This window comes from Oncorhynchus keta, chromosome 11 (assembly GCF_023373465.1).
Source record: "Oncorhynchus keta strain PuntledgeMale-10-30-2019 chromosome 11, Oket_V2, whole genome shotgun sequence".
NCBI classification, from domain to species: Eukaryota; Metazoa; Chordata; class Actinopteri; order Salmoniformes; family Salmonidae; genus Oncorhynchus; species Oncorhynchus keta.
Window position 1 is genome coordinate 15,046,028 of NC_068431.1, and position 13,576 is coordinate 15,059,603.

Genomic DNA, 13,576 nt, shown 5'->3' on the forward strand with positions numbered 1-13,576 from the left:
TGGCAGTGAGTGCCTGATGGGGATACTAAAGTACTAAAAAAATGATCATGTTTTTTTCCCCCTTTTCAAGGCATTCCTGACAAATAACAAAATGGTTGCCTCACGCACTAGAACTCTAATGGAAACATTTCAATGTAATTTACCAATTCTCTCTCTCTCTCTCTCTCTCTCTCTCTCTCTCTCTCTCTCTCTCTCTCTCTCTCTCTCTCTCTCTCTCTCTCTTTTTCTTGTTCTGTATGCAATTCTTTTCCTGGATTTCTCTGAGTCGTATTGCATTATCTTGAAGGACCCTGCCAACTATAACGGCCTCTTGCTCCCGAGTGAATATAGCTGTCCTTCCACCTGCATGTGGCAGCCTTGCAATTCTACAAAAAGTAGTTGTGCAGTTACAAAACATATTCATTCAGTACAATACAGTGATTAACTTTACAAATGTCTATTGAAACAGCTGCATATAGTGTAGTACAGTAAATTTGCAATTGCAAAAATACAGTAGTATCCTGTACCTGTTCTCTTCTCTGAATGTCCTTACTATGGTGGACACAGAAAATCGTCTCAAATTGGGTTGCACTCTAAGTCCTGCTTCCCTCATTGTCAGTCCATGGACAAGAACATGGTCTATAACTGTTGCTCGAAGTTCATCAGATATTTCCACTCTTTGTCTTCCTCTTCCTCTTCGTCCTCCTCTTCCTCTTTCTTGCCCTCCTCCTCCTCTTCCTCCTCGTCGCCCACCTCGCATACGCACTCGTCCTCGTCCTCTCACATTGTTTCTCCTATCCATTCTCAGACTGTCTCCTTCAACAACCTGTTTGCTCTCTGAACTGGCTTATATTGGTTGTGTCACATCATATGAAACAGGTGTGTTCAATCAATGACATGTCTTCTTTATTTGTATTTGATTGTTGCCACTTGTGTTTACCAGTATGGATGACATGTGCATTATAGTGCAGATTGTGTTTTGAGAATGAGAATGTGTTTAGAGTTTTGCTGAAAAGTCTAAGTGAGATCTGCAAATGGTGTTTTACCATGTGAAATGGTTTAAGGCATTGACAACAGACTGCATAATTAGCTAAATGAGTCCAGACAACTGAGAATTTTTTCAGCAAATGGGTTTTAGTGTTTTAGCAATTGAGAAAAACTGTACTATCACTCAGGTCCGGGCGGGTCCGTGTCGAATCGTAATCACATAAAATATCACTGTCATAAGTATTAAATCAGCTTTAACAGCTTACAAGAGAAAATTGGCTTTCGGGATATTTGTGTTCTGGCTGTAATTATAATCCACATAAATCATTCACAATTCCTGTTCCTGCAGGATTATTTTCCCTCTGTAGCAAACTGGCTCAAATTAAGAACCTACATCTGTATGCATCAATATTCATACATTTTTATATATAGATAATATGCTGCAGAAACAGTCACTTGTCCTCATATAAACTATCGTTTTATCTGCCACTTGTATGGCTCGTTAAGACTCTATAGTCTAAGAACTCAAGTATCTTTGAATATGTATGAGTACGTTTCCGCAATGGCCTTCTGCCATTTTGGCCTCAATAAATAACAATAAGCAATCATCACGTACCCAACTGTAGAAATGTAGCATGCATGGTGTGAGTCGGGGGCAGAATTTGTTTTTCTCCAACTTGTTGATCGTTAGTGAATGACCCAGAAGCGAAATGCCATTACCACATCTCAGATGAGCCCAGACTATTTCAGTCTAATTGGGATGGAGATGTGTTTTACTGAGTTAACAGGTTCATTGTATAACCCTGACACTGTTCAGTAATCACAGACAGCTAGGGCTTGAGATAGTGATTGTTATTCAGTTTTGTGGAGGGTGTGTGTGTGTGTGTGTGTGTGGTGTAGCTCAGTTGGTAGAGCATGGCGCTTGTGTATGGGTTGTGTACGTGAATGTATGCACGTGTGTGTGTGTAAAAGCGCTAAAAAATATTATTATTGTGTGTGTGTGTGTGTGTGTGTGTGTGTGTGTGTGTGTGTGTGTGTGTGTGTGTGTGTGTGTGTGTGTGTGTGTGTGTGTGTGTGTGTGTGTGTGTGTGTGTGTCAAATCAAATCATATTGTATTTGTCACATACACATGGTTAGCAGATGTTAATGCGAGTGTAGCGAAATGCTTGTGCTTCTAGTTCCGACAATGCAGTAATAACCAACGAGTAATCTAACCTAGCAATTCCACAACCACTACCTTATACACACAAGGGTAAAGGGTTAAAGAATATGTACATAAAGATATATGAATGAGTGATGGTACAGAACGGCATAGGCAAGATGCAGTAGATGGTATAGAGTGCAGACCTTACTACCCTCTGGAGAGCCTTACGGTTGTGGGCGGAGCAGTTGCCGTACCAGGAGGAGACAGGATGCTCTCGATTGTGCATCTGTAGAAGTTTGTGAGTGCTTTTGGTGACAAGCCGAATTTCTTCAGCCTCCTGAGGTTGAAGAGGCGCTGCTGCGCCTTCTTCACGATGCTGTCTGTGTGGGTGGACCAATTCAGTTTGTCTGTGATGTGTACGCCGAGGAACTTAAAACTTACTACCCTCTCCACTACTGTCCCGTCGATGTGGATAGGGGGCTGCTCCCTCTGCTGTTTCCTGAAGTCCACAATCATCTCCTTTGTTCTGTTGACGTTGAGTGTGAGGTTATTTTCCTGACACCACCCTCCGAGGGCCCTCACCTCCTCCCTGTAGGCTGTCTTGTCGTTGTTGGTAATCAAGCCTACCACTGTAGTGTCGTCCACAACTTGATGATTGAGTTGGAGGCGTGCATGGCCACGCAGTCGTGGGTGAACAGGGAGTACAGGAGAGGGCTGTGAACGCACCATTGTGGGGCCCCAGTGTTGAGGATCAGCGGGGTGGAGATGTTGTTACCTACCCTCACCACCTGGGGGCGGCCCGTCAGGAAGTCCAGTACCCAGTTGCACAGGGCGGGGTCGAGACCCAGGGTCTCGAGCTTGATGACGAGTTTGGAGGGTACTTTAAATGCTGAGCTTTAGTCGATGAACAGCATTCTCACATAGTTATTCCTCTTGTCCAGATGGGTTAGGGCAGTCTGGTTTCGATTGCGTCGTCTGTGGACGTGATATGGTCCTTGACAAGTCCCTGAAAGAACTTCATGATGACGGAAGTGAGTGGTAGTCGTTTAGCTCAGTTACCTTAGCTTTCTTGGGGCCAGGAACAATGGTGGCCCTCTTGAAGCATGTGGGAACAGCAGACTGGGATGATTGATTGATTGAGTGTGTGTGTGTGTGTGTGTGCGTGTGTGTGTGTGTGTGTGTGTGTGTGTGTGTGTGTGTGTGTGTGTGTGTGTGTGTGTGTGTGTGTGTGTGTGTGTGTGTGTGTGTGTGTGTGTGTGTGTGTGTGTGTGTGTGTGCGTATGTGTTCAAGAGTGAAAGGTGGTTATCATGAACTTACAGCATGTGTTTGCTTAGAGGACAGAATAACCCCTCTCATCAGAGCCTATACTGCTCAGGTTTCATGACCGTCCCACATTGATGTAGTGGCCTGTGGGAGCAAGAAGAAGAATCCATCAGTGAAGCAAAGGAAGCAGAATTTCTACTAGTAAGGACTCTTGTGTTCACTATCGATTCCCTGTAGGAACTGCCCTCCCTCCTGCTACAAGCTGCTACAGCTAAACCAACCCGTTCATTCATGAATATTCTGACTGGCTTCCCCTGGGGAGGCTGGCTGGGTCACGTCACTATGAAAGAAAAAACTTTTCACAATATAAGGAAAATAACCAGCTATTTCTCCTGCTGAAAAAAACGGGGCAATTAATCCCTCTTCTTGGGTAAATTCTTGTGACAGCTACCAGACTCTCTCACTTCAGCAGACTCCGCTGAGACAGGAGGTATTTACCCAGCATCAGAAAGTGCTCAGCTCACAGAGAGAGAGAGAGATAGTCAACGGTAGGCTTCGAGGGGACTCCTATGGTAGATACACCTATAGCTCATCTCTTGGCAGTAGTACTGTAGACTACTTTATCACTGACCTCAACCCAGAATCTCTCAGAGCGTTCACAGTCAGTCCACTAACACCCTATCAGACCACAGCAAAATCACAGTCTACTTAAACAGAGCAATACTCAACCACGAGGCATCAAAGCCAAAGGAACTGAGTAACATTAAGAAATGCTATAGGTGGAAGGAATGCAGTTTGAAACCTACCAAAAACAATTAGGCAACAACAAATTCAATCCCTTTTAGACAATTTCCTGGGTAAAACGTTCCACTGTAATAGTGAAGGTGTAAACTTGGCAGTAGAAAATCTTAACAGTATATTTGACCTCTCAGCTTCCCTATCAAATCTAAAAATCTCAAATAGAAAACCGAAGAAAATTAACAATAATGACAAATGGTTTGATGAGGAATGCAAAAATCTAAGAAAGAAATTGAGAAACCTGTCCAACCAAAAACATAGAGACCCGGAAAACCTGAGTCTACGCCTTCACTATGGTGAATCACTAAAACAATACAGAAACACACTACGGAAAAAGAAGGAACAGCATGTCAGAAATCAGCTCAATGCAATTGAAGAATCCATAGACTCTAACCACTTCTGGGAAAATTGGAAAACACTAAACAAACAACAACACGAAGAATTATCTATCCAAAATGGAGATGTCTGGGTAAACCACTTCTCCAATCTTTTTGGTTCTATAACAAAGAACAAAGAGCAAAAACATATACATGATCAACTACAGATCTTAGAATCAACTATTAAAGACTACCAGAACCCACTGGATTCTCCAATTACATTGAATGAGTTACAGGACAAAATAAAAACCCTCCAACCCAAAAAAGGCCTGTGGTGTCGATGGTATCCTCAATGAAATGATCAAATATACAGACAACAAATTCCAACTGGCTATACTAAAACTCTTTAACATCATACTTAGCTCTGGCATCTTCCCCAATATTTGGAACCAAGGACTGATCACCCCAATCCACAAAAGTGGAGACAAATTTGACCCCAATAACTACCGTGGAATATGTGTCAACAGTAACCTTGGGAAAATCCTCTGCATTATTATTAACAGCAGACTCGTACATTTCCTCAATGAAAACAATGTACTGAGCAAATGTCAAATTGGCTTTTACCAAATTACCGTACAACAGACCATGTATTCACCCTGCACACCTTAATTGACAACCAAACAAACCAAAACAAAGGCAAAGTCTTCTCATGCTTTGTTGATTTCAAAAAGCCTTCGACTCAATTTGGCATGAGGGTCTGCTATACAAACTGATGGAAAGTGGTGTTGGGGGTAAAACATATGACATTATAAAATCCATGTACACAAACAACAAGTGTGCGGTTAAAATTGGCAAAAACACACACATTTCTTCACACAGGGTCGTGGGGTTAGACAGGGATGCAGCTTAAGCCCCACCCTCTTCAACATATATATCAACGAACTGGCGCGGGCACTAGAAAAGTCTGCAGCACCCGGCCTCCCCTGCTAGAATCCGAAGTCAAATGTCTGCTGTTTGCTGATGATCTGGTGCTTCTGTCACCAACCAAGGAGGGCCTACAGCAGCACCTAGATCTTATGCACAGATTCTGTCAGACCTGGGCCCTGACAGTAAATCTCAGTAAGACCAAAATAATGGTGTTCCAAAAAGGTCGAGTCACCAGGACCACAAATACAAATTCCATCTCGACACTGTTGCCCTAGAGCACACAAAAACTATACATACCTTGGCCTAAACATCAGCGCCACAGGTAACTTCCACAAAGGTGTGAACGATCTGAGAGACAAGGCAAGAAGGGCATTCTATGCCATCAAAAGAAACATCAATTTCAACATACCAATTAGGATTTGGCTAAAAATACTTGAATCAGTCATAGAGCCCATTGCCCTTTATGGTTGTGAGGTCTGGGGTCCGCTCACCAACCAAGACTTCACAAAATGGGACAAACACCAAATTGAGACTCTGCACGCAGAATTCTGCAAAAATATCCTCCGTGTACAACGTAAAACACCAAATAATGCATGCAGAGCAGAATTAGGCCGATACCCACTAATTATCAAAATCCAGAAAAGAGCCATTAAATTCTACAACCACCTAAAAGGAAGCGATTCACAAACCTTCCATAACAAAGCCATCACAAACAGAGAGATGAACCTGGAGAAGAGTCCCCTAAGCAAACTGGTCCTGGGGCTCTGTTCACAAACACAAACACACCCTACAGAGCCCCAGGACAACAGCACAATTAGACCCAACCAAATCATGAGAAAACAAAAAGATAATTACTTAACACATTGGAAAGAATTAACAAAAAACAGAGCAAACTAGAATGCTATTTGGCCCTACACAGAGAGTACACAGCGGCAGAATACCTGACCACTGTGACTGACCCAAAATTAAGGAAAGCTTTGACTATGTACAGACTCAGTGAGCATAGCCTTGCTATTGAGAAAGGCCGCCGTAGGCAGACATGGCTCTCAAGAGAAGACAGGCTATGTGCTCACTGCCCACAAAATGAGGTGGAAACTGAGCTGCACTTCCTAACCTCCTGCCCAATGTATGACCATATTAGAGAGACATATTTCCCCAGATCACACAGATCCACAAAGAATTCGAAAACATATCCAATTTTGAAAAACTCCCATACCTACTGGGTGAAATTCCACAGTGTGCCATCACAGCAGCAAGATTTGTGACCTGTTGCCACGAGAAAAGGGCAACCAGTGAAGAACAAACACCATTGTAAATACAACCCATATTTATGCTTATTTATTTTATCTTGTGTCCTTTAATTATTTGTACATTGTGTATATATGTATATATATATGTATGTATATATATATATATGTATATGTATATATATATATATATGTATATATATATATATGTATATATGTATATATATATATATAATATGACATTTGTAATGTCTTTACTGTTTTGAAACTGTTGTATGTGTAATGTTTACTGTTCATTTTTGTTGTTTTTCACTTTATATATTCACTTTGTATGTTGTCTACCTCACTTGCTTTGGCAATGTTAACACATGTTTCCCATGCCAATAAAGCCCTTGAATTGAATTGAATTGAGAGAGAGAGAGAGAGAGAGAGAGAGAGAGAGAGAGAGAGAGAGAGAGAGAGAGAGAGAGAGAGAGAGAGAGAGATGTATGTGTGATGTCTACTGTTAATTTCTATTGTTTATTTCACTTTATATATTATCTACCTCACTTGCAATGTTAACACATGTTTCCCATGCCAATAAAGCCCTTGAATTGAATTGAATTGAGAGAGAGAGAGAGAGAGAGAGAGAGAGAGAGAGAGAGAGAGAGAGAGAGAGAGAGAGAGAGAGAGAGAGAGAGAGAGAGAGAGAGAGAGAGAGAGAAAACTGCACAGCACTACAGAGAGAGTTAGATCTGTTCTTAGATCTGACTGGCAGCTCCTTATAAACACATCTTAGTCATTCCAAAGAGATGTAACTCCTCAGAATGTGTGGCAATCACTTCTGTGGTTCCATCATAGTCTGCTTCTCTGCGGGTCATTTGAAAAATTGACAAGAAGACATCAATGTGATTATTCTGCCACATGGTTTTGTTTCTTTGTAATCTTCAGCAGGGCAGGGGCATTCTCAGACCTTTGTCCAACATGTTGAACTAGTCCACTCTTGCCTACAGTCACCCATGGGAAGACCTGTGGAGTCTTATGACTAGCTGTCGGTGAGAGAGAGAGAGTAGATGTGATGTTAATGTGATGTTACATGTGTTTGATCTCATCTCAGGCGCTTTGGCTTCCCTCGTTTGCTCAGTCAACTATCCAATAGCTCCCCAACATACTAGACTGTCTCTTCAGAGGTACTTTTACATCTCACAATGGATCTCTTGAAGTTTTAAAGACTGCAGATTTGCAGAGGCCCCACCCCCACTGTGACACTGTTGTCTTTGGGCCTAACTTATTCTCCTCTGTCTGTCTGTGTGATATATGGGGCACAGGACTCTCCTGGCCATTCAGACGCATCATACACTGATTAGTGGGCGGCACCTTCTTTCCTTTTCTCGTTTCTAGAAATATGTTTGTCAGGAGAGGCGGCCATTAATCTGCTCTGTTGTGCAGATTTTTATGATGCTCTCTGCTGAATTTACAACCCTTCCTTTCCCACAAGGCACAAGGCTTCGCTGGCTTATCGCAGAGCCTTTCTTTCAAAAATCTATGCATCTTAGAGTAGAAATACACTATAGCAGTGCCCCCTGAGGGAATGATGTCAGACAGCCAATCTGCAGCTCTGTAATGTCTATACAAAACTATGACAGACCAGACACCGACAAAGTGATTCTACCTGAGCCTCTGGAGAGGACAGGGAGGTGACTTTTCTCGGAAGGAAGCAAACCCCCCTCCGTGCTGCACTTAAATCAAATCAAATCAATTAGGGTGGGAAGTTTTGGTTTTTACAGATACCCTCTCTGGCTCTGAAGTCATTGACATTCTGAGAGAAGCAAGCCCCTTTCCATCCTGCACTAAGGGTTGGCTAGGGGGTTCTCAGATACCCTCTTTGGCTCTGAAGTCATTGACATGTTGTCCTTCAACTGCAGCAAACCCCCTTCCATCCTGCACTAAGGGTTGGCCAGGGGGTTCACAGATACCCTCTACGGCCCTAAAGTGAATTATGCTTCAAGTTGCCTCAGCATCAACTGAGCCGTATGTAGACACGCTGGAGTCTGTTCAATTAATCCCCATTCACAGGATAAAGCACCACCTCCCGTTAATTGAAGTGGGGCCTTGGGGGAGGAAGGTCGTCCGCAGACAACCATACTACTGTTTAGTTGAATGCCAGCCCATGATTGGTCTTATTCATGGAGAAAGCGAAGGGATGGATGCACAAATACACCTTTCACTTTCTTTGACATGTAACAATAGAATGTATGGATTGCTGACGTAAATGACTGCACTGAACTCAGAACCTTTAGGTAGGAAACTTCTCTAGAACCAAACGGCCTATTGGCGGTGAGGGTGAGGGTAGGCAACAACACATCTGTTACGCTGACCCTCCATACAGGGGCACCTCAGGAGTGTGTGCTTAGTCACCTCCAGTACTCTCTGTTCACCCACGACTGCATGGCCGCATACAACTATGATACCGTCATTAAGTTTGCCGACAACACGACAGTGGTAGGCCTGATCATCGAAAACACGACAATGCCTCTTCCCCCTCTGGAGGCTGACAAGCCATGTCATAATTCTGACCCTGAACAGCTTCTACCCAAATCCATAAGACTGCTAAATAGTTAGTTAAATAGTTAACAACAATAACAACACAGACTATCTGCATTGACCCTTTGTGCACAAACTTTTTTGTCTCATCACATACACTGCCGCCATATTTTCTTGGAGGAATGCTCAAGGCTAAGTAAGCAAGAGAAGGCTTGAGGGAAATAGTTTGCCATAGACTCATTAGAAAGTACAGATCCCAGTGGGAGTCGCGTCATGTAACATCAATGGAGAATAGTGGAATGGGCTAGGTGCTGATGTGTGGGTCGGTGGAAACATGGATGGTGGATGGGTGGGTGGAAGGATGGATGGATGGATGGATGGGCTCAGACACACCTGACCTTTTACTTTGGATGGAACGGTCCAACCAGAGTGTGTTGAAGTAGTGTTTCCATCGCTAGCCACTAATGACTTGCCTTTTCTGGGAATTAATTTGTGCCTAGAATAATGAGTGGTGTAAGCCCGCCAGCACCTTATGTTTCATAAGCGATATTCTTTTGCCATCTGTGAGCCTTGAAGACCTTTGTGATGGTTGACTGAGATACTTTCACTCTCCTCTTTCATTACAAGCCTCGCACTGAATGTGAATAGAAATCCTTCACCTCTTGGATATTGGCAACCAAGGTAATTGTGTTGGATAAATATAATGCTGTGTCATAGGCTGAAAATGTTCTTCTTCTTTTGTCTTTCACCACCTCCTCCTCCACAACTTCCATTTCTTACTTCACCTCCTCCTCCTCCACACCCTTTTTAACCTCCTCCCCCTCCCCGTCCTCCTCCGCCTCCACAACCTCCTCCTCCACATCCTTTTAACCTCCCCCTCTCCCTCCCCTCCTCCTCCACAACCTCCTCCTCCACCTCTTACTTCTCAACCACCTCCCCCTCTCCCTCCTCCTCCACTTTTTCCTTATCCATGCCCTCCACCACCTCCCACCCCTCCCCCTCCTCTCCTGTAGGTACTCATTCCAAGACGAGGAGGACATGTTCATGGTAGTGGACCTGTTGCTGGGAGGAGACCTACGCTATCACCTCCAGCAGAATGTTCACTTCTCAGAGAACACTGTCAAGCTGTACATCTGTGAGATCGCCCTGGCGCTGGGCTACCTCCGTAGCAAACGCATCATCCACAGGTGAGTGAGAGAGAAACCACCCTCATCTTCATCATCACGTCATTATCATCCACAGCTAAGAGAGTCAGATCAAAGCTGACCGGTACTCACAGTTGCCACAGCCCTTAGAGGTCGTACTCTCCTCCAATGTCCCTTCAATGTTCAAACTCTATCTATAGGCCCAGAAACATAGACACCTTATTCAACGTTGGAATGCACACAAGTATGTGCTGCCATGCCAAATCTTCAGACATCCAGTGTCAACAAGCCAACATACAGAGATGGCTACCACCCAAAAGCATCACTCAAATTCTTTTACGTAACTGTCAAAGAATTTGACTATCCTGTCATTCATTGTGACAAATTGGACTGACCTGAAAGACCTTTGATAGTACTTTGGTGTGAGCCACCACACACAGATCAGATCAGCCTGGAGAGAGAGAGGGGTTGACTTGATGATAAGTTAAGATACACGTAACACGCCACACACATGCCAGGCGGAGACCTTCCTCAGGTTGCATGATCGCCCTCCACCTCTGTGCAGAGCAACAGCATGGTAATCATAGAGAAAGGCCTTTTCAGACCTGGACAAATGGGAGGCTTCAGGGTTCCAGAGTGCTAATTAATTACATGCAGGATGACAAATTACATCATTTAGTAGGAGGACTTACTGCTTTTCTATCTATACATGCTGAAACCGCTGTGAGCAAATACAGGTAACTGACCAAATAAAGGAAACACCAACATAGTGTCTTAATAGGGAGTTGGGCCACCACGAGCCACCTGAACAGCTTCAATGAGCCTTGGCATAGATTCTACAAGTGTCTTGAACTCTACTGGAAGGATGGGACACCATTGTTCCATAAGAAATTCCATCATTTGGTGTTTTGTTGATGGAGGTGGAAAATGCTGACTCCCATAAGTGTTCAGTTGGGTTGAGATCTGGTGACTGAGACATACACACACACCAGTTGAGGCTGCTGAGGGGACGACGGCTCATATTAATGGCTGGAAAAGAGCGAATGGAATTGCATCCACGTGTTTGATGTTGTTGATACCTTTCCACTTATTAACCTCCAGCCATTCCCTAGTGCCAGTCCTCCCTAATTAAAGTGCCACCTACCTCCAGTGACACACACACACACCCTTTAAACCCACAATGCACATTTGAGACACCTCTTTCAAAGTCACTGAGATCTCTTCTTCTACCCATGGTAGCCAAAATAGTGGGCAACTGGGCATTTTTTTATGCATGATGGGATCTTAATTTCTTAATTAACTTAGAAACCACACGTGTGGAAGCAGCTGCTTTCAATATACTTTGTATCCCTCATTTACTCAAGTGTTTCCTTTATTTTGGCAGTTACCTGTAGATCAGATTTGTCATTTCTCAATACATTCCTCATTAATCGATTCAATGGGAATATTTTACATTTCTGTCATTCGATTCCAACTAAAAAACATCCCCATAGATCAGCAGGTGTTTGGGAGATGTTTAGATTAAATCAACCCCTTTCAATCTGCATTTATTACAGGGAAAGGAAGAGGCTGGTATTCAAATGTTCATCTCATCTGTATGTAAATTGAATAGATAATTTGATTGGAGGCTGTGTGCTCACTGTAGCACTCTGAGTGGGTGCACATATTCAGTGTGTGTTGTTGGAGTGTGCGTGTGGGTGTGTGTGTGTGTGTTTGTGCATGTATCTGCTGATGATACCCTGGCCTTGAGCAGAATCTCTATCCAGTATAAAGAATCCTATGAGTCATGACTGATGATTCATAATGACAATGTTGATGACGACATTTCAATCACACACTGATACAGCCTGTCCTCAGAGCCAAACAAAACATATTTTATGTATTTCTGAGCACCTTCAAGACATATAACCCCTACTAATGGTATAGTCTAGTTACTAGTTACCAGGGATGGGCAACTGGCAGCCAACGCGGATCAATTTCCAAAAAAGGGAACTAAGTCGGGGTCTCAGCTTACTTTTGAGAGTTAGAATAGTAGAATAGACAAGGTGCAATTTTAACATTTGGTTGTGCATTAGCAGTTTTTCTCTTGTTATGTCAGTCACTGACGGTTAGCCAATTAGCCCATGTCAGCTAGATTGGTTTATATTGGTAATTTAGTCTAGCGGCCAGCAAAAGGAGTAGTATTGTCACGCGGATGATGCTGGAGAGACGAAGCAGGTACGGGGAGTCAAACGTAATAAATAATGGACATGGAAACAGCAAACAGGTAACACAAACAAAAAACAATTAATGCAGCAGCAGCAGGGAACAGAGCAGGGAACTGACAAATATAGGGGAGGAAATAAACAGGTGATGAATGAGTCCAGGTGAGTCCACAATTGCTGATGCGCGTGATGAGGGAAGGCAGGTGTGCGTAATAGATGGCAGGGGTGCGTGATGCAGGGGGGAAGAGCGGGAGCAGACGTGACAGTACCCACCCCCTCCCCCCCTCTTGGGGTGCCAGCCGGCGTCCCACCCTGGCGAACCGGCCGAGACATGGGCGCTGGGCAAACCGGTTGGAGCATGGGAGCCCAACAAACCGGCCGAGACATGGGCGCTGGGCAAACCGGTTAGAGCATGGGAGCCCAACAAACCGGCCGAGACATGGGCGCTGGGCAAACCGGTTAGAGCATGGGAGCCCAACAAACCGGCCGAGACATGGGCGCTGGGCAAACCGGTTGGACGATGGGAGCCCAACAAACCGGCCGAGACATGGGCACTGGGCAAACCGGTTGGAGCATGGGAGCCCAACAAACCGGCCGCCGATGGAACCGGGGGAGCCTAAGCCCGTCAGGCTTTTACGCCCTGGCTGGCTCGAGAGGTTTCCTTGCCTCGGTTGGCTCGGCGGCTTCCCATCCCAACTCACTCTCCACCGGATCATCGGGCTCCCTCGCTTCAGCAGGATCGACAGGCGTCTTGCCTCAGTTGAATTGTCTGGCTTCCATGCCCCAGTCGGCTCGCCAGGCTCTCACGCTCCTGCCGGTTTGTTAGGCTCCCATGCCCCAACCGGCTTTCCCAGCGCCCATGTCTCGGCCGGTTCGCCAGGGTGGGACGCCGGGTGGTGCCCCAAGCGGGGGGGATACTGTTACATCTGCTTCTGCTCTTCCCTCCTGGCACTTGAGGGCGCCAGGTTGCCCTGCATCACGCACTCCTTCCATCCACTGAGCACACCTGCCTTCCCTTGTCACACGCATCAGCGATATTTG

At 44.6% G+C, this 13,576-nt stretch overlaps 1 protein-coding gene across 1 annotated transcript in view; it reads left to right on the plus strand.

Annotated features, from left to right (window-relative positions):
• The window catches only part of LOC118390642 (serine/threonine-protein kinase 32A-like), a 124,794-nt gene that overhangs the window by 25,437 nt on the left and 85,781 nt on the right, over nucleotides 1-13,576 (plus strand). Inside the window, exon 5 of the mRNA XM_052529491.1 lies at nucleotides 10,200-10,373. Within this exon, the coding sequence (XP_052385451.1) occupies nucleotides 10,200-10,373 (174 nt within the window). The remainder of the gene's footprint in view (nucleotides 1-10,199; nucleotides 10,374-13,576) is intronic.